At 54.4% G+C, this 17,715-nt stretch overlaps 7 protein-coding genes across 7 annotated transcripts; 5 read left to right on the top strand and 2 right to left on the bottom strand.

Annotated features, from left to right (window-relative positions):
- The first annotated feature begins 30 nt into the window (after window positions 1-30).
- DL89DRAFT_155121 (uncharacterized protein) lies at window positions 31-670 on the top strand. The gene has a single exon (XM_040883609.1). The coding sequence runs from the start codon at window positions 242-244 to the stop codon at window positions 629-631; it is 390 nt and encodes a 129-aa protein (XP_040743933.1). The 5' UTR covers window positions 31-241; the 3' UTR covers window positions 632-670.
- Window positions 657-3,326, bottom strand: DL89DRAFT_267509 (uncharacterized protein). Its single transcript, XM_040887526.1, has 2 exons — window positions 3,026-3,326; window positions 657-2,938 (listed from the first exon to the last, which is right to left on the bottom strand). Exons 1-2 carry the CDS (start codon window positions 3,255-3,257, stop codon window positions 711-713), a joined length of 2,460 nt encoding a protein of 819 aa, XP_040743932.1. The 5' UTR covers window positions 3,258-3,326; the 3' UTR covers window positions 657-710.
- Window positions 3,327-3,800: 474 nt separating this feature from the next.
- Window positions 3,801-5,834, bottom strand: DL89DRAFT_222924 (phosphoserine phosphatase serb; the record flags this gene model as incomplete). Its single annotated transcript, XM_040884611.1, has 2 exons — window positions 3,801-5,201; window positions 5,253-5,834. 2 exons carry the CDS (start codon window positions 5,832-5,834, stop codon window positions 3,801-3,803), a joined length of 1,983 nt encoding a protein of 660 aa, XP_040743931.1.
- A 1,939-nt stretch (window positions 5,835-7,773) lies between these two features.
- DL89DRAFT_155059 (DNA/RNA polymerase) lies at window positions 7,774-12,186 on the top strand. Its single transcript, XM_040883607.1, has 4 exons — window positions 7,774-8,108; window positions 8,299-8,319; window positions 8,684-8,786; window positions 8,949-12,186. The coding sequence occupies exons 1-4, from the start codon at window positions 8,030-8,032 to the stop codon at window positions 12,019-12,021; spliced, it is 3,276 nt and encodes a 1,091-aa protein (XP_040743930.1). The 5' UTR covers window positions 7,774-8,029; the 3' UTR covers window positions 12,022-12,186.
- Window positions 12,187-12,740: 554 nt separating this feature from the next.
- Window positions 12,741-14,959, top strand: DL89DRAFT_267506 (uncharacterized protein). Its single transcript, XM_040887525.1, has one exon. The coding sequence runs from the start codon at window positions 12,904-12,906 to the stop codon at window positions 14,851-14,853; it is 1,950 nt and encodes a 649-aa protein (XP_040743929.1). The 5' UTR covers window positions 12,741-12,903; the 3' UTR covers window positions 14,854-14,959.
- A 112-nt stretch (window positions 14,960-15,071) lies between these two features.
- On the top strand, window positions 15,072-16,132 carry DL89DRAFT_316421 (uncharacterized protein). Its single transcript, XM_040891067.1, has one exon. The coding sequence runs from the start codon at window positions 15,217-15,219 to the stop codon at window positions 16,087-16,089; it is 873 nt and encodes a 290-aa protein (XP_040743928.1). The 5' UTR covers window positions 15,072-15,216; the 3' UTR covers window positions 16,090-16,132.
- Window positions 16,133-16,170: 38 nt separating this feature from the next.
- DL89DRAFT_154925 (actin-related protein 6) lies at window positions 16,171-17,676 on the top strand. Its single transcript, XM_040883605.1, has one exon. It carries the CDS (start codon window positions 16,235-16,237, stop codon window positions 17,468-17,470), a length of 1,236 nt encoding a protein of 411 aa, XP_040743927.1. The 5' UTR covers window positions 16,171-16,234; the 3' UTR covers window positions 17,471-17,676.
- Window positions 17,677-17,715: the final 39 nt, after the last annotated feature.

Below are 17,715 nucleotides of genomic sequence, written 5' to 3'. Positions count from 1 at the left end.
CTAAGAGAAACAAAAGCTGTAGGCAGCAGCTCTGGAGTGGTTTAAGAGCTGGAGCGAGCAATCACCATTGGCTGCAGCGTGTTTACTGCCTGGGGTTTTTCTGCAGAGACTGTTTACGAAAAGGCGCTTGAGCAGATCCGATTTAATCGGCTCCCGCATTTTAAGCACTGCTTCAGAGATTGGGAGTGTGGCGCTGGCTGCATCAGTATGCTTGCATTCAGCGACGGCTCTGCAGATTCGAATGAGGAGCCGGCTCGCAGAAATGCAATGGGTTCTGAGCCAACTACTTCATAACAGGATCAAGACAGTCGGGCGAGACAAGGGAGCGCTTAGGGCTTGTGCTGAGCATGCATGGGCAAAGTTCATATGTGCATGTGAAGGAGGGCACATACTTGTGTCACTACAATGTTCCCTTTCTTCACTTCTAGAGTGTACCAATAACCCATCTATTTTTGACCCATCAATGGCTCATTTGCTGCAAAGTAGGAATTTGGCTGGTGTTTCCTATAAACTAGCGATATGCCCATGCTGTCTAAATGCGATGATCACTCGAAGACCCTTTGAGGCATATCAATATGACGGCCACCTTTTACTTTGGGTCCACAGTGCTATATTGCCGCTTGCTTATTAAATTGCAGCCGTAGTGTAGATGTAGTGTGTTTTATAGTGACAAATGAAGTGATTGAAAATATTTACTTGTTGCCTTGAGACTATGCAATGCAAATGTTCCGTGAGCTCTTCCAGGCTTCGGTCATCGTCTTCAACAGTGCTGTGGTGATCTCGCTCTTCTTCTCCAAGCGCTCCTTGAATGGGTTACGCTTTATACCCATTTTTCTATTTATCTGAAGCTCCGAGCCTCTGTAACGACTCCCATCGCACGTGCCATCCTTACGCAGGTTCGCATTTTGGAACAAATCCATATAGATATCCTCCACCAGGGTTTGCAGGACATCAATATCCTTGACGAGGTGGAAGTATTCAATGATCTTACCGCCGATAGAATTAAGAGTGTCCAAATTATTCCTCTTGGCTTCACCGATTTCCTTAGGAGTTCCGTTTCGCCACTTGCTGATTGCCAAGCCCCTCATACTCGCGGGGTGTCGCCTATCTTTCTTATCCCTGCAAATCCCAATCGTTGCGTACCAGCAGATTAGGTAGACCAGCGACTCCCAGTCGTCCAACTCTGTCTGCTCGACGTCTGACGCAAGCAAGCGGTTGATGCTTGCATATGGGAGCGCACCTGTCTGCTCGCTGCGTACTGGTGCTCGGACCTGTCCGACCTCCAGGGCACTGTCAAAGTCGATGAGTAGCCCGCGCACTGGCTTTCCTTCCTCACGCACTACAAGGATGTTGCTGTCAGTGATGCAACGATGGAGGATGCTGCACCGCTTCAGGATCTCCGAGTGACAGCGCATCGCGTCACCGAGAACCACTATGAGCTCGTGCACTGACTCTACGTGCTTCAGTGGTTTTCCAATGTTGTCCATGATGACACGCGTGTGTACGCGGAACGGAATTGCGCCTCCATCTGGTTTGCGCAGCGAAAACAGCGAGCCCAGTATGTTCTTCACATTGTCCTCGAAGACCTCGCCGTTGGCATCGATGTGGACTCGGTCGCCAGCATGGAGCTTGGGATAGACTAGGTCCTCGACATCCGACTGCGCCAACTCTGTAGCGATATGGTGCATGAACCTGATTTCGCTCCGCTTGTCCTGGGCAGGATCCTCCTCAGCCTCCGGCCACGCATCCTTCAGAATGAACTTGGGTGCAATGCCGTTGCCAGTGGGTTTCTCGTCTGTCACCAAAAAGCATCGCCTGTGCCGACCGAAGAGCTCGTCCGCACTGGACAGGAGCTGCTTGTCAGAGTAGTACGTTTTCACTGTTGTGGTGCCCGACGACTTGCCCGCAGTGTCGGGACCTTCGATGGCCCAGCAATTGTGCTCAGGGCGCCAGCGGATCGTTGGGTCGTAGCCCAGCTGATCAACCTCGCACAGCGAAAAGTTGACGAGAAGCTCGACGAACTGCCGACGACCAGCTGCTGTTGTTATGTCGATGGCACTGGACGAAAAGACGACATCGTTGGAAAACAGACATGTGCGCACCTCATTTCCGCACATTGTGATGCCCCAGATGAAGCGGCGATTTGGCTGCATCGCATATATGTTTCTGCTGTAAAGCAGCAATTGAGCAAGCGCCTGCCGGACCGATGCAGCCAAACTGTCAGGCTTGACTTCAATCACAGCAAATGTGCTGCTGTAGTCAATGTCCTGCTGGACCTCAACGCTGTCAAAGGAGAAGTCGTCGCTGACACCCTGTGCGTACAGGCCAATGTCAACACGCCGCTGGTCGTCCTTGCCTTGTGGACCGGTGTCGACGTTCTTGAAGGGAAGGATTCGGCAATAGTCTTGCAGCAGGCGGCCAAGATCACGGTCCTTCTGACGGTCTTCGACTTGACCGTCGATCTCGCGCATGGAAAACAGTAAGAATTGCTGAATCGGGAAATACGTTTTAGTCTCAGCGACCTTCCCTTTTTTCAGCAGTCTAAGCCAGTTGCTGACTTCCTCCAGGGGGTCCTTTGTCGCATATCTCGGCTGGTGCTGCTGCAAATTCGGCAAGCTGGCAGCAGGAATAGGCTCACCCCCTGCACCACCGGCCGGTCCAGCGCTAAGGCGGTTCTCCAGCTCTGCTGAAACATGTGCAGTGATGTCGCTCGCAACACTACGCAGTGCCACCGAGCGTGGGCGGCAGAATTCGAAAACGCTATCCTCATTCTCGACCACACGACCTTTGGCGAACACCATACTCTCGGTGTCCCTCTCAGCCGTGTGATCCGACTGGACCATGGACATGTTGGAGAAGACAGTCGCGTTTGTTGTCTTCTGAACAAATGGACTGTTCTCCAACACGCCGGTGAGCCTCGCCTTTTTCGACTCTGCATCTATAACGGTTGAGTTACAGTTATTAGGTTAGACTTCATGTGGTTGTTGCCTTGTACCTGCTGCTATGTGTATATATGCACACGTACCTTTGTTCTGGTATCTCCTTTGAAAATACGGCGACTGATCCAATGTTGTTGCCGAAATACCCTCATAAGTATAGGATGCCAATGTCCGTTTACATGTCGGAGTAACAAAGCTGTCCAGAGGAAATGATTTTTGGGTATTGCTCTGCCGAGGTGTTTGCTGCGGACTACTCGGTTGAAGTGTTTGCTGTGGACTGTCTGGTTGAGATGGCTGGTGTTGGCTATCCTCTGTCATCTTTGCCTGAGTAGTGGTCGGTGAAAAATGAGTTTGCGTGGATAGAGAGGAAAAAGGACAGGAAAGAGCGCAGTAAAGACGGTGGGCGGTTCAGGTCAACAAGAGGGAGTGCTGGCATTTGTTCAGCCTGCCTGAACTAAGAAAAACAGTGTTCCATTGTTGCAAATGAGCTGCTCAAGCACCCCTGGGTGGCGTTGGAGTCGTCCAGAGATGGTCAAAACGGCTATATGCGCCGCTGTTGCAAATAAGATTAAATTTAGGGTTAGGAAATCAGCCAAGATGCTGTTTCTACATATCGGAACACACTAGGTGTAACCTTGGTGGGCCTACATGCTAAAAATGATATCCACATGAAGACTTCAGTGCATGTGAATGCCTGCAGTGCTTCTGCATGTCCCTTGGTTTCTTGGTGTTCTTAACTGCGCTTTATGTGTCTGGCACGCCACTGTAGAATACTCTACAGAGCCTTGTGTCCGTCGATATTTCGAGTGTGTATATTAGAGTATTATCGAAAGAAAATAGAAGCTCCACCTATCGCCTTCATTATCCGACCAGCTGGAGTTCGGCAGCCTCACTCTGCGAGTAGCCCATCAGATACAATACATTCGCCAGGCTCTTTTGGTTGATCCGGGCACGTGCTTCCTGCTGCACCTTGGGCTTCGCATTGAACGCAACCCCCAGGCTAGCCTTGCCGAGCATGAGCAGGTCATTGGCACCGTCGCCAACAGCAACAACCTGGTCGATGGCAATGCCTTCGGCCTGGGCAATAACCTCAAGGAGTTCTGACTTCCGGACCGCATCGACAATCGGTCCCACGGTCCGACCCGTCAGCCGCTTCCCGTCAGTGCTGACCTCCAGCTGGTTGGCAAAGGCATAGTCTAATCCGAGCTCGTTCCTGACGTACTTTGCCAGCGGAATGAACCCGCCAGAGATGACCGCCAGCTTGAATCCGGCATTCTTCAGCGCACGGCACAGGTAGTGCGCGCCTTCTGTAAACACCAGCTGCCGCTTGACCTCCTCTAGTGCCTCAATCGGCGTGTCCTTGAGCAGCGCAACCCGACGGCGCAGCGACTCTTTGAAGTCGATCTCTCCACGCATCGCACTCTCAGTAATGGCCGACACCTCCTCTTCGATGCCGGTGGCACGCGCAATCTCGTCAATGACCTCCTGCTGGATCAGCGTCGAGTCCATGTCAAACACGACCAGGCGCTTCTGTCTGCGGAACACATTGTCGGGCTGCAGAGCCACATCAGTCTGGAATCCGGTGCTCAGAGTGAACAGCTCGGCCTTCATCTCCTCCAGCGACAGAGTGTCAGGCACGCTGAGGCGGAACTCGACGCACATCAGCTCCGAGTGCTTGTCCAGCCGGCGCATCTGCTCGACGCTGATCTTCTTCTTCAGCAGCCATTTAAGCCAGGCGCTCAGGAACTCGGGTCCCAGCCCGCGCTCGTTCAGCACTGTGGCAATGTACTTGACACGCTGCGCATACGGAGCCTCGTCCAGCTTGTACTCTGACTGCCCACTCAGCACCGATGCCTTGAGTCGCGCGTTCTGCACATCAAACGTCAGGGTTCCGTCCCACTTTTGCGCAGTCTCGGCCAAGTCGCTGAACAGGTCGACGTCGCCGTTGTGCAGATGCACAAGAACGCCAAACGTCACATCGTGGTGCAGCCGCGAGAGCGAAAAGTCGATGATCTGGCAGTTGTGCTTGGACAGGCAGCCCAGCACTCCGCCAATGATGTCGGTGCCGTGCGGGCCACGCAGCGAGATCATGACTGTCTGCGTTTCATGCAGCAGATCGACCAGTGGGCTGAGCTTGGGCGAGATGTTGATGCCAAACGACGTATTGGGCAGTCCGGACGGCGTTTCGACCCGGGTGGAGGTTGTCGAATCGGTGCGCCCGCCATTGAGGACCGCTGGTAATGTGCCAGGATGTGTCCGAGACTCGACTGCAGCTGCCAGGGCATCAGACGAACTGCCGCCCTCCTGCTCCACCAGCAATGTAGCCAGCTGGTTCATCAGCTCCGGCTTCAGACGCAGCAGGGAAGTGGAAACCACAAACGACAGCTGCGAGGTACGCATCAGGTAGGGCTCGCGGATCTGCAGGCCAGACCACTTGTCGTGCTTCTTCAGCGCCTTGGCAATGGCAGTGAAGTTCAGGAACACAAAGCGCTCCAGCAGCAGCAGGTCCTTCAGCGCATCTTCGCACTCGGCAATTGTTGTCTTCTGCATTGGATCCAGCACCCGGTTGATCCGCTCCTTGGTCGCGTCCTTGATCTTGACAAAGAACGAGTTGATCCGCTCGATGTCGGCATCCAGCATCTTGACAAATGCGGGTGTCAGCTGGGTGACCTTCTCCAGGCGCTGGTGCAGCATGGCGTCGAACGAAGGCTCGGAATCGGAGCCCGGTGACCACTGGAAGACGTGTGTGCGCGGGAACGAGCTTGACAGGTGCACGTTGCAGCCGACCATGCGCGTCTTCAGAAACGCCTTCAGTGCATCGTATTCAATAAAGTGTGGCTGCCACTCGTCCGGGAACGCCGTCTTTTGCTGATTCAGGTAATTGCCGTATTTCATGATAGAGCAGAATAATATGCGTGAAACTGAAGAGAAAGAGTGGAAATAATAAGAATGCTAGCGCTAGGTGCGGGAGAGCTGAGGGAACAGAGATAGGTCCTCCTGTTCTTTATCAGCTGTCTCTCCCCACCACCTGGGCTTGGAGCGGGTGGGCGGGGCGAGTCAACTGGTGCTCTTCGGAGATTAAACCTCGAATAGAACGGCCGGGAGCGAGCTCGTTTTGGTGAGTAATGAAGCCCCTTTGCCCCATTTTCCAGCACTGATCACGCTAGATAACGGGCTGACCGGTATCATTCATTTCGCAAGCCCAGAGAGTTTGCCCAGCATCCAGCAAACAATGAAGCACACATTGGTACCTGCGTTTTGTGTGTGACCAAGCTCGATGGCTCTTTCATCTACATGTCTACAACAGAGCGCCGAGGCAAGTTTTAGTGATCGTTTATAAACCAGCATGCTTAATGCGGCCGCATGCGGGCAGGATGATTCGCAGCCAGCGACAGCAACGATACTGCTGCTGGTAGGCATGTAAACCAGTTCGGAGCTTGGTATGTAAAATGCACACTCGGAGCAGGGTTTCGTTGCCGGATCTACTACATCTATTCGTTCTTTCAGGTTGCCAGATCGACAGCGGTTGTCAGTCACGTTGACATGATCACTATTTCCGATGATCCAGTTAAAGAGCTTGCCAGAGGTGCATCATAGGCGGAGTTGCCGAAGCTGTCTCCAATGCTTTCGACCTGCCCGTCTAAGCCTCAGCACCGCTCAGCCAAAATAAAGCCCACTGCTGTGGAACACACCCCTCAGCGCCGTCCAAACGCCGCGGCTATCCGATCAAGGTAACCCGTACTGCAAGCACCAGAACTTCCCCAGCAGTAGTCTGAGACAACTACCCATCCGACATCCTAGAGAAACTCCATTCTTTTAGACAGAAGTATTCAAGCAGCAACACTTTTCTGTTCGTTTTCTCTATCACACGCAGCTAACTCGCATTTGTTTATGGCTGCATGCTTTTTGATGTGGGTGCTGTCAGGGCTGGCGGGTGTGGGCTAGCTTTCCCTAGAAGATATACGGCAGGCTCTCTATTGGCATCCGGAGAAGGTAGCTCCAGTTTAGCCCCAGGGTCGATAGAGAGGGTTGGTATAGCCGTATTCCCAATGTACTCGGTCAGCAATGGCCAGGATCTGGTTGAGCCACGGCACGTGATGGATCTTTTGGATGTCCTGTATTTGTGGCTGGGTCTCGTCAAAGCTGGCTCAGCTCGCTGCGATCCGCTTCTGGGCCGGATCCAATCGCCGGTACCACTGAAGGTTGTTTTCAGTCTCAGAATTCATCAGACTGCGCCACCATGAATCGGGAGGAAAATGGGTCATTGGGCTGATAACAGCTGTGTGGATTCCGCCCGTGTTCTTTGAAGCCGCTGAGACATATGCCACGCTGGCCATATCGGCCAAAAGTGCCGATTGTTGCTAACTCCCAGCAGCCGCGCCCTTGTTCCCGCTGTATACAATAGCCGGAGTCATAATTGCATGGGTCTATGCCTGGTACCGTGTCTGGCAAGATGTACCACCTCGAAATGATCTACGGCACCATGTCAAGCACATCCAAGGCGGGTGTGTTCTGGCTCCATGTGCTGCTCAGGGTTCGTACTCCGATCAGCTGCTTGTAAAAACTCACAGAGCAAGCGAGGATCTGCCTGCCCTGGTGACTGACCAGAACGGTTGGCGGCCGTGAGTCTAATTTGTGCAGCGCAAGAAACACCCAGCGCAGACCCAATCGGGCAATGCAGTGCCGGAGCCAGAACATCCATCAACCTCAGACACACATGTGTGGGTGTAGCAGGCAGCCCTGGTTGGCAAGCTCGGAAAAGTGCGGTGGACAAAAACTGATCATTTAAAGCGTGCTCCTTTTCCCCCCTTCTCAGCATTTTTTATTTCGGCAGGCTGCACCTTTGGCTAGTTGGTTTTCCTCTCTACAGGCTTGTTTTTCCTACCTAATTGTACAAGGCCCGCCCGAATTCCCTGTTGCTTCTTCGCTGCGCGCTTTTTCTAATTACTCTTTGGTGGCCGACAAAGACGGCGTTTTCCTCCCCATTTTATACACGGGAAGCTTTATTCGTTTAGCTCGGTTATCATAGTACTCCTCCCGGCACACACTCTCAGAGCTCTATCCTGGCGGAACTGAATGCAGAGGCGACAATGACTGTCTCGGCCGCACACCGCCAGCTAATAGTACAGGAGCTGGCACGGCAGCAGGCCATCGTGCACATCGACCTGGGTAAGTCCTAAGCAAGAGACACAAGCTCTCCCCCAGCACATAGGGGGCCCTGGTGCAGAGAGCAAGTGCGACAGCAGCGATTTTTATTTCCAGGAACATACAAAAGCACCACCACCATAGGCGCAAATACTAACGATAACCTTGTTTTCTGTGCATTTTATTCTGTGTTCTCTTTGGGCCTTTTTCATAGACTGTTTCTATTGTCAAGTTGGTAAGTTTCTCCGTCGCCCGCGCCGTTGTATCATCGGGAAAGAATAGGCATGAGTGAGGACAATTTTTTTCGCTTCTCCTCTCCCCATTGCCAGCACAGGTTGCGCCATGCCAGTAGCAAATTTTCCCATCCTTGCTTTTCTGATTTCTGCTGCCTCCTCTCTCCTCTGCATCACCAAGCCGCGATTAAAAACGGCATTTTTGGGCCCTGGCGAGGAAGGTGGAGGGAGGCACACATGCGGGTGGTTATATTGGGGAGGAGAGTCAAGTTCCATTGAGAGTGGGCGCTTTTGAAAGAACATGAGCTGGTGCTAATCGTATGTACATCATCCGCCTCTTTTTATTTTGCTTTTCCACCTTGTTAGAACAGTTGCGGCTGGGGCTGAGTCCGGAAATCCCTCTGGCGGTCCAGCAGTGGCAAGGCCTGATTGCCGTAAACTACCCAGCGCGAGAGCGGGGGGTGCAAAGGTAAGTGGACAACAACACAAACACCACCCATGTTGGGGATGTTGCGTAGTGCCGAACCAGCCCCCGGGCTGTGCTGGTAGACGGGACGCTAGCGCGGTGGAACCCGGTGATGATACTTTCGTGCTCACACAGCGGGTTCGCAGCCCTCTTATCTTTTGGTAGACACGATTCGGCAAGCGATGCGCGCAAAAAATGCCCTGAAATAAAGCTGATACATGTCGCCACGTTCGCCGAGGGTACACAGCCGGCGTACCATCCGAATCCGTCGGTCAGTACACACAAGGTCAGCTTGGACGCATACCGACACGCCAGCCGCGACATCATGGCTATGCTGAAGGAGATGTGTCCAACAATGTCCAAGGCGAGCATTGACGAGGCGTACTTGGATGTGTCAGCGATCGTCCAGGAGCGGATATTACAGGACTTTGATCGCGGGATGATCGAGTGGATGAGGGGAGATGGTACCCCATCTGCAGCGGAGACAGACACAGAAGACGAGCTGCCTTTACCGATACCGGCTGTGCGGTGGACAACTGTGTCGCGCAAAGGCAAGGAGAGGGACACAGAAGGCACAGCAAATGCATCCGGTGCAACAGAGTTTGGCGTGCTAGTTGGAGAGGCAGGGAGCGTCAGCTTTGGATGGAACGACTTGCAGCTCCGGTATGCTGCGGAATTCGCTGGCAACGTGCGCGCCAGGGTGTTCAGGGAGCTTGGATATCGGAGCTCTGCTGGGATTGCTCACAACAAGATGTTGGCCAAAATCGGCAGCGCGCTGCACAAGCCGAACCAGCAAACCGTGCTGCGGGCGTCTCAGATTGCCGAGTTCATGCACACGTTCGAGCTGTCAAAGATCCCATCGATGGGAGGCAAGTTTGGCTCGGTAGTTGGGAGTGTGCTCGATGCACACACTGCTGGTGATGTGCTCACGTACTCGCTGGATCAGCTGGAGCTCAAGCTCGGCAGGGAGCGCGCTGAGCACCTGTACCGGGTTTGCCAAGGAGTCGATGACAGCGAAGTAGCAGAGAACAAAGAGCAGCAGTCGCTGCAGTCAACCAAGAACTTTGGGCGGTTTCCAGTCCGCGACATGGCTCACCTGGAGCGGTGGCTCTCGATGAACGGTATGGAGCTCTGGATGCGTGTCATGGAGGAGTGGGAAACGAACAAGCGCTGGCCCCGGTCGTTGGGCATCAACTATACCACCGTTGGATGCAAGACGCGCTCCAAGACAGTTGGATTCCCGCTACGCCACCTGCAGAGCGCGCAGACCTCGCCGGATGCGGTAGTCAATGCTGCCAGGGCCTGCCTTGTACAGATCGCCAGCCCAGCCCAGGCAAGTGGCGGCAGCGGCGGTATGATGGCTGTTGACACACGGGCTGAGAGCCCAGGTCTGTTTCCGCTCGCCAGCTTCTCCCTGCAAGCCAAGGGGTTCCAGCGCGAGCTGTCAGGGGCGTCTGTCATGGACAAATGGCTGTCGCGGTCAGCTGTTGGTAAGCGCGTGCAGCCAGCTGTTGCGCGCACAGGTCAAATTTGCGGACCCATGTCCAGCACAATATCAAAGAGCTCGCCTCCGACGTCAGAATCTGAGCCGGGTGACGGCGACGAAGGTGACTGGAACAACCCTGGCTATGGCCACTCCGATACCAGCGACAGCGACTCAGATGATCAAGCAAATGACGGGCCCATGATGGCGCTGGCCGGTCACGGATTGCCACAGTTCCAAGCAGTCTCTATGCAAGGAATGATGCTGCCGCCGTCTATGGCTGGCATGCACATTGCACAAACACATAGTAATCTACACCCACATCACCAACCACAGCAGCAGCAGCATCACCAATACCCAATTCACCATCAAGCAGCCATATATGGTGCTGCCGCGCATATGGCCAGCACCGAGGCATCGTCGTCGGCGTCCACTCCCCCACTTGTTCCCAGCCGAAGCTATGGCAACCGCCGGCTCCACGGCGGATCCGATCCCAATCTACCCATGCTGAACCCAGGCAGCCACCATGCGCCGCGGCTTGCAGGACGCCCACCTGGGCTGGCATATGGCGATGTGGCTGAGGATAGCCATGAAAACAGTTCTGGCTATTATTCATCGGAGTCCGATACGTCGTTCCTGAAGACGCCGCCAGAGAGCGGAGACGAGGAAGGAGAAGAAGAAGTTGACGATGTGACCAACGAGCCGGCTGATGGTGAAGCCAATGGTGCTGGCGGCCAAGCAGAGGCAGGTGTGCATGTCCATGAAACCCACAGTGCACCGCTGCGACGGAGGCCGCAGAACCCACCTGCATCCTCCAGCACAGGCAGCAACAGCGTCAGTCAAAGTCGGCGTCCAAGTATTGGTGCACGGCACACAATGCAGAACCAGTCGGCATCCAACTTGTCGACAGCCACAGGGTATACCGCCGACAGTGCCGGGGGCGACAACGAGGGTGGGCCGCCAAGCAGCGGTCGGTCGACAGTGTCATCACGGCGGCGCACAGGTGTATATATTCAGCCACACGTCGACACGTCGAGTGTATCCCGGTATGGCGAAGGCTACCACCACATGGACATTGACAAGAATGAGGACGGCAGCCTCGAGGTTGCTAGGCCCACACCGTCGACGCCATCTCACCAGCATCCAAGCGACCTGCTGATTCCGGCACTGATCTCTGTGTCGCGGCGCAAGCGCGATGTGCAGATCTTCCAGCACTTCAATCCGGTCGACAAGCCCGACGGTATGATCAGGTGGGAGGAGCATGACTCTGGCGCCAGCACCAAGACAAAGAGCGGCCAGGGATCGGGCACTGCCACGCACTCGCGCAACAACAGCGTTTTGCAAGGACCAGCAGAAGCCTCGTTCATGGCCACAGTGCGCAGCCGGCTCGAGCAGACCAAGGCTGCGCAGCAAGATATCGCCGAGGGCGTGCTTGATCTGGCCGCCAATGCCATGAATGACTCGCTGTCGGCGTCGAAGACTGAGATGCGGATCCGGTGCCCGCGGTGTCCGCCGACTGCATCTACCGTGACGCTGTCCGAGTGGGATACGCACGGCGACTGGCATGTAGCGCGCGATCTGCAGGCGCGTGAGCTTCGTAATGAGGATGTATCGGAGGAGTTCCGCCGCGCCTTCAACATGGATAGCGAGTCGGGTAGCGAGAAGCCGCCGCTCAAGCGCACGAAGCGCAGCGCCGAAAGTGCTGCCAGCACAGCAGGCCGGCGCCAGCAGTCGCTGCTGGAGGCGTGGAAGTGAAGTGCTAATTGTGTAAAAAAATTTGTAGGCTTCTTCACTTTTCTCTTTGCTGGCCCGCACGGCACGTTCATCTTGTACCTCAATTGCAAAGCACATTTCCTGCATCTTTAGCCGCATCATCTGAGGTCAGGCGACATGCCTTCAGCATATGTGTGGTGTAAACAATACGCACTTTCTGCCTCGTGTAAAAAGGGGGGACAGGAAGGCGCAGCATGCCCAATACCACGCTGAAATATCGGGCAAAGATTGCGGATTTCGCTCTTTGGGCCACGCACGAGAAGCATTAGCGGATAAGCCATGTCCTGTTGATGCTTCAGAGATACAGCAATTTACAGGGGAGAAGTACTGCTACACGGCATGAAACACCAGCACAATATTGCCAAATGCATTCCACCACCTTGCCCTGCAAAGGTCGAGAAGAATAACTGCCGTGCGTTAAAGTTTACCAGCCATGACCCATTCCTGCAGGGTGCAGATTTGTTTGACATGGCGCTGAGAAAGCAGCCGGGACAAAATGGCATGATAAGCCTGACGGTCCTGGATAGATGTGCCCTTCATCCAATGTGGTTGCAACCTCTCATGGATCATGGTCACAGGTTCGTGCTGTTGGCCTGCTTGTCCATGCCGGTCCCATGGACAGGGAGAGGGACAGTCGCAATCAATTTAAAGAACCGGGTCACACGGACCTTGTATGCAGAGCAGGTATTAAAAGTGCGGATGAGCGGGTGTCGCAAAACAAAAGAGCATTGCAGGAAAAGGCGCAGTTGAAGCGATAGGCAGCGAGGAGAGATAACAGACAGGTACAAAAGCAACATGTGCTGGGCAGCCTTAACAGCAGCTGGCACAACACCGACATTGCCACTGCTTTTCCTTCCATCTACCATGGTTCAACTCTCTATATCATCCATCCTGGCCCTGGCCCTGGCCATGGCACCGGCAGCCATCTCAGTTGCAGCTGGTGGACACTCAGGCATCCAGCTCTTTGCACCATCGCTCAGCGGCAGGCCAACATTCACCGTCTACAGCAACCCTGTCCAAGTCAGTTCATCGGGTTCATCATCTGCCAATATCGGAAGCCTGAATAGCGACCTCAAGTCCAAGGTGACCATTGCCACGGAGTACCTAGCCCAGAAACACAACATCCGCACTTCCTCAATGAGCATCACCGATGCCTACACCGATGGGTCTACCGGAATAACCCATGTCTACCTGCGCCAGGTCATTGGCGGCGCACCTGTAGCAAACGGACTGGCCAATGTCAACATGGATTCTCAAGGGCGTGTCATCTCTTCTGGGCAGTCGTTTGCGGCAGACGATGGAAAATTAATGTCCAGACGCAGTGCAGGATCGCTTGCTGCGCGCGCCTCGGAAACTGCCACGCTTAAGACCGCATTGAAGGGACTAGCCGACTACATCAAGACATCGATCAGCGACACCGATCTGGGGAAGCTATCGATTGCTGCATCGTCCAGTCTAGTGCAGGGCGGATCAGGCTATGTCATCAGCCAGATGCCCAGCTCGGTTTCTTCCACAGGCACGTCTACTGCATCCCGGTCGATGATCCAGAGCCCTGACGGCACGCTCACAAACACATGGCATATTGTCTTGGAGCAGCCCAATCACTGGTGGAGCGCACACGTCAACGCAGCTACGGGCAAGGTCGAAGCAATCAACGACTGGGTTGCTAGCCTGGAGTCCTTCAATGTCTACCCGCGCAACATCAACACCCCAGCCGACGGAGATCGATGTGTGGTAACCAACCCAGCCAACTCTGTTGCTAGTCCCAAGGGGTGGGTGACTGGTGGCACAACAGTTGGCAACAATGTCTGGGCACAGAACAACCCCACTGGCGGCAGCACGTGGAAGAACAACCACCGCCCTAGTGCGCCCAACAACAGCTTCGATTTCCCACTTGACCTGAGCCAGCAGCCCTCCAGCTATGTCGATTCGGCAATCACGCAGCTGTTCTATTCAGTCAACACCATGCACGACCTGGCGTACCTGTATGGATTCGATGAGGCAGCGGGAAATTTCCAGGATGTCAACTTCAGCGGTCAGGGGGCCAGCGGCGACGGCGTCATTGCGAATGCCCAGGATGGGTCGGGTGTCGACAATGCCAATTTTGCTACACCCCCAGATGGCGAGCGCCCTCAGATGCGCATGTACGTGTGGACAGAAACCACGCCTGAGCGCGATGGCGATCTAGAGCAGGACATCGTTGCGCACGAGTTCACCCACGGCATCTCAAATCGCCTAACGGGTGGCCCATCCAACACCGACTGCCTCGGCTGGGGAGAGCCCGGAGGAATGGGTGAGGGGTGGAGCGACACTGTGGCTCTGCTGCTCCGCATCAAGCCTGGACACACTCGCTCGCTTGACATGCTGATGGGCGAATATGTGTACGGCAAAGGCATCCGGAACTACCCGTACTCGACCTCGACCAGCACAAACCCCAACACATTTAACATGCTCAATGATCCAGACTACCAGGAGGTGCACGCTATCGGGGAAGTGTGGGCTGAGATGCTCTACGAGGTCATCTGGAATCTTATCGACGCGAACGGCATTGCCGAGGACCTGTTCTCGCACGATCTGAGCAAAGGCAACTCGGTTGCGCTCCAGATTCTCCTGGATGGCATGAAGCTGCAGCCCTGCAGCCCAACTTTCATTGATGCGCGCAACGCGATAATTCAGGCCGAGAAGAACCTGACCGGTGGCAAGAACATGTGTGCGGTTTGGAAGGGCTTTGCTAAGCGTGGACTCGGCTACCATGCATCTGGTGGGAACGGTGCTACCTATAAAGAGGATTTTACTCTCCCGAGTGGATGCTGAATGCTGATACTAGCCAATTTCGTTTAAACTACCTCTTCCAGATATCTAATCGATAGTATTATTTAAATATTCAACCCCTAGGTAGAACTTGTTTAAAATGAATGCCACCCACAAGATATGGATTTTTAGTGTACTGAGCACTACAGCCACTTAGCTGGGTCTCAAATACATGCTAGCAACTGCTGATAACGCTGTTGCTGGCTACATCGGATATGATATGTGAATCGCATCGATTGGTGATGCTGTCCATGTACTTCTCATCCATCTTGTATCATGTTTGCAAATACAATAAGATGAGGGCATCGTGGCACTCAGTCTACTCTGAACAGCCCCATTTACACACTATTCCAACCCACTACAGACATGATGCCCCCATCTTCGGTTGCCAGGAGCAGTGCAGTTAAAGACAACATCACCATCAAATATCTGAGGCATTTGCTCAACACAAGGCACTCGTTGGACAAGTATCGCCAGGATTTTCTGCCGCACGTCCACCGCGAAATCATGAACCAGTTTGTGGAGGAGAAGACAAGAGGACGGCTGTCAAAAGAAATGACAGAGTCCATCAGCAGAGGCATGGACGAGATCAGCAACTCCATCAGCAACGTTGACGCATCAGCTCAGCGCATCACCGACGAGCTGGCGAGAATCATTGACCTGTTCGCCTCAGCCATCTCGATTCCGACGGTGAACTCAAAGGCAATGGCTGATATCCGTGAGGACTGCGATTTCCTCATGATCAAGAAACAGTCCTTTGACCTGGTGAAATTTGCCATGGATCCGTCGGGGTATATTGAGCGCTTCTTGCCGATGAGTCTGGATGAGATGCTCTCAGAGCACGATCGCTGGCGCACATTTTTATACCATTGCGTTCCGCCCCTGATCAAGTACTTCATTCTAATCGAGCTTGCGACGGTTATTAGCTGGAACAGGGCCAAGGGAAAGTTTGACGCAGCTTTCCGCTGCCCGGTCGCTGCGATTAAGCTATATGAGGAGAGGGTGAGTGCCACCTGTGCTGAGGACTACAGTGAGCTTATGAATTTGTGCGTTACATTTTCGAGCGAAGGGAGCAAAAAGCGCAAGTGCCATCTTCGATACCTCGCTGTAGCCTGCAACAGAAGGCACCAGTCTATGATTGTTGACGGTCTGTGGGAGAAGCAGGTCAAGGACATGTCCACATTCAACTTTCTGGAGCTCAGCTCGACACTGTCGGCTGCATCAGATATGCTTGACTGAATCCCGCCATCGTAGCCCATTTTCTCCTTTTTCGGATCAGTCGTATTAATGGTACACGCTATAATTTCCAGAAACCAACAGTTTTTTTTTGATGTCATGTAATATCGTCGCCTGTCTGTATAGTTTACACTGTTTATTCTGACGTATGAGACGGACACTGGTGCTTGACAACGGGTCGCATGCCATAAAGGGCGGATATGCTAGTAGCGACAGCGATGCTGGCCCGCGAGTGATTCCAAACACAGTGACACGGACGAAGCGAACAAAGCGAGTCTACGTGGCCGATCTAATCGACAAGAGCTCAGACCTGTCGGGACTGTACTACCGCTCGCCGTTTGAGCGCGGGTACCTAGTGCGATGGGACGCTGAGATTGCCGTGTGGGACCGCATATTCAGCAACGATGTGATCGGGTGTACACCGACAGACACCGACCTGATAGTCACCGAACCTGTGTTCAATTTCCGGCCAATCCAGCGGACCATGGACGAGATCCTGTTCGAGGAGTACCGGTTTCCGTCACTGATCCGCACCACAGCGACCAAGCTGGCCACCATTGGGGCAGCCGATGTCATTTATGGCGACACCAAGGAGCCGGACTGCGTGCTGGTAGTTGATGTCGGCCATGCATTCACATATGTGGTCCCGTATGTCAACGGGAAGCAAGTATCGGCAGGGGTGCGGCGGCTAGACATTGGCGGGCGCATCCTGACAAACTACCTGAAAGAAACCGTGTCGTTCCGGTACTGGGACATGATGGATGAGACGTACATCATGAACGCAGTCAAAGAGAAGTGCTGCTTTGTGTCGCAGGATTTCTACCGCGACCTGGAGACGGCGCGCGGGTGCAGTGGTGGACGCGGAGTGCGCAGCAACCCGCTGGGTCTGGAGTACGTGCTCCCCGACTTTACACACTCGAAGCAAGGGTTCATCAGGGGCCGGGGCGGCGACGTCGAGCAGCTCATGAGCGACACGCAGATCCTTCCGCTGTGCAACGAGCGGTTCGCCATTCCTGAAGCGCTCTTCCATCCGGCGGACATTGGGCTTGAGCAGGGCGGGCTTCACGAGACAGTCATCCAGGCGGTCAATGCCTGCCCAGAGGCGACGCGTGGCGTCCTGCTGTCGAACATTCTGCTGGTGGGTGGCACTGCAGCGCTGCCGGGGCTGGAGCAGCGGCTGCAGAGCGAGGTCCAGGCACTGGCTCCGTGCCGGGTCCAGGTGACGGCTCCACAGCACCCGGCGCTGCAGGCGTGGCAGGGCGGACGGGCCCTGGCGCGGGGAACTGCAGCGGCGGCGGGTCGTGGCGATTGGCGATTGACCCGCGAGCAGTACGAGGAGATTGGCCCTGATCGCGCTGTTGCCCATTTCGAAGGCTTCGATTAATTGACAAGAGCGCCCGCTCTATTTGCATCCCGGTCTCGCTCACATCTGGGCAACCACAGCGGGCCGTGGAAAGAGGACGAAAAAGTTTTTCCTGGCAAATCCTCCAAAGAAATCCCTGGGCAAAGGCGCAAGTGCGCGCCCTTCTCTGGAAAATTTTTTTTTGGCATAGTTGCGTCTTCTCTTCTCTTTCTGTCCGCCTTGCCAATTCCCCTCTTCCTTTTTAGAGTCATTTTGACGTCTCCTCT

Source organism: Linderina pennispora (genome assembly GCF_002104995.1).
Source record: "Linderina pennispora strain ATCC 12442 chromosome Unknown DL89scaffold_6, whole genome shotgun sequence".
Taxonomy (NCBI): Eukaryota; Fungi; Kickxellomycota; class Kickxellomycetes; order Kickxellales; family Kickxellaceae; genus Linderina; species Linderina pennispora.
The sequence above is the reverse complement of the archived record's forward strand: the minus strand, read 5'-3'. Positions and strand labels throughout refer to the sequence as shown.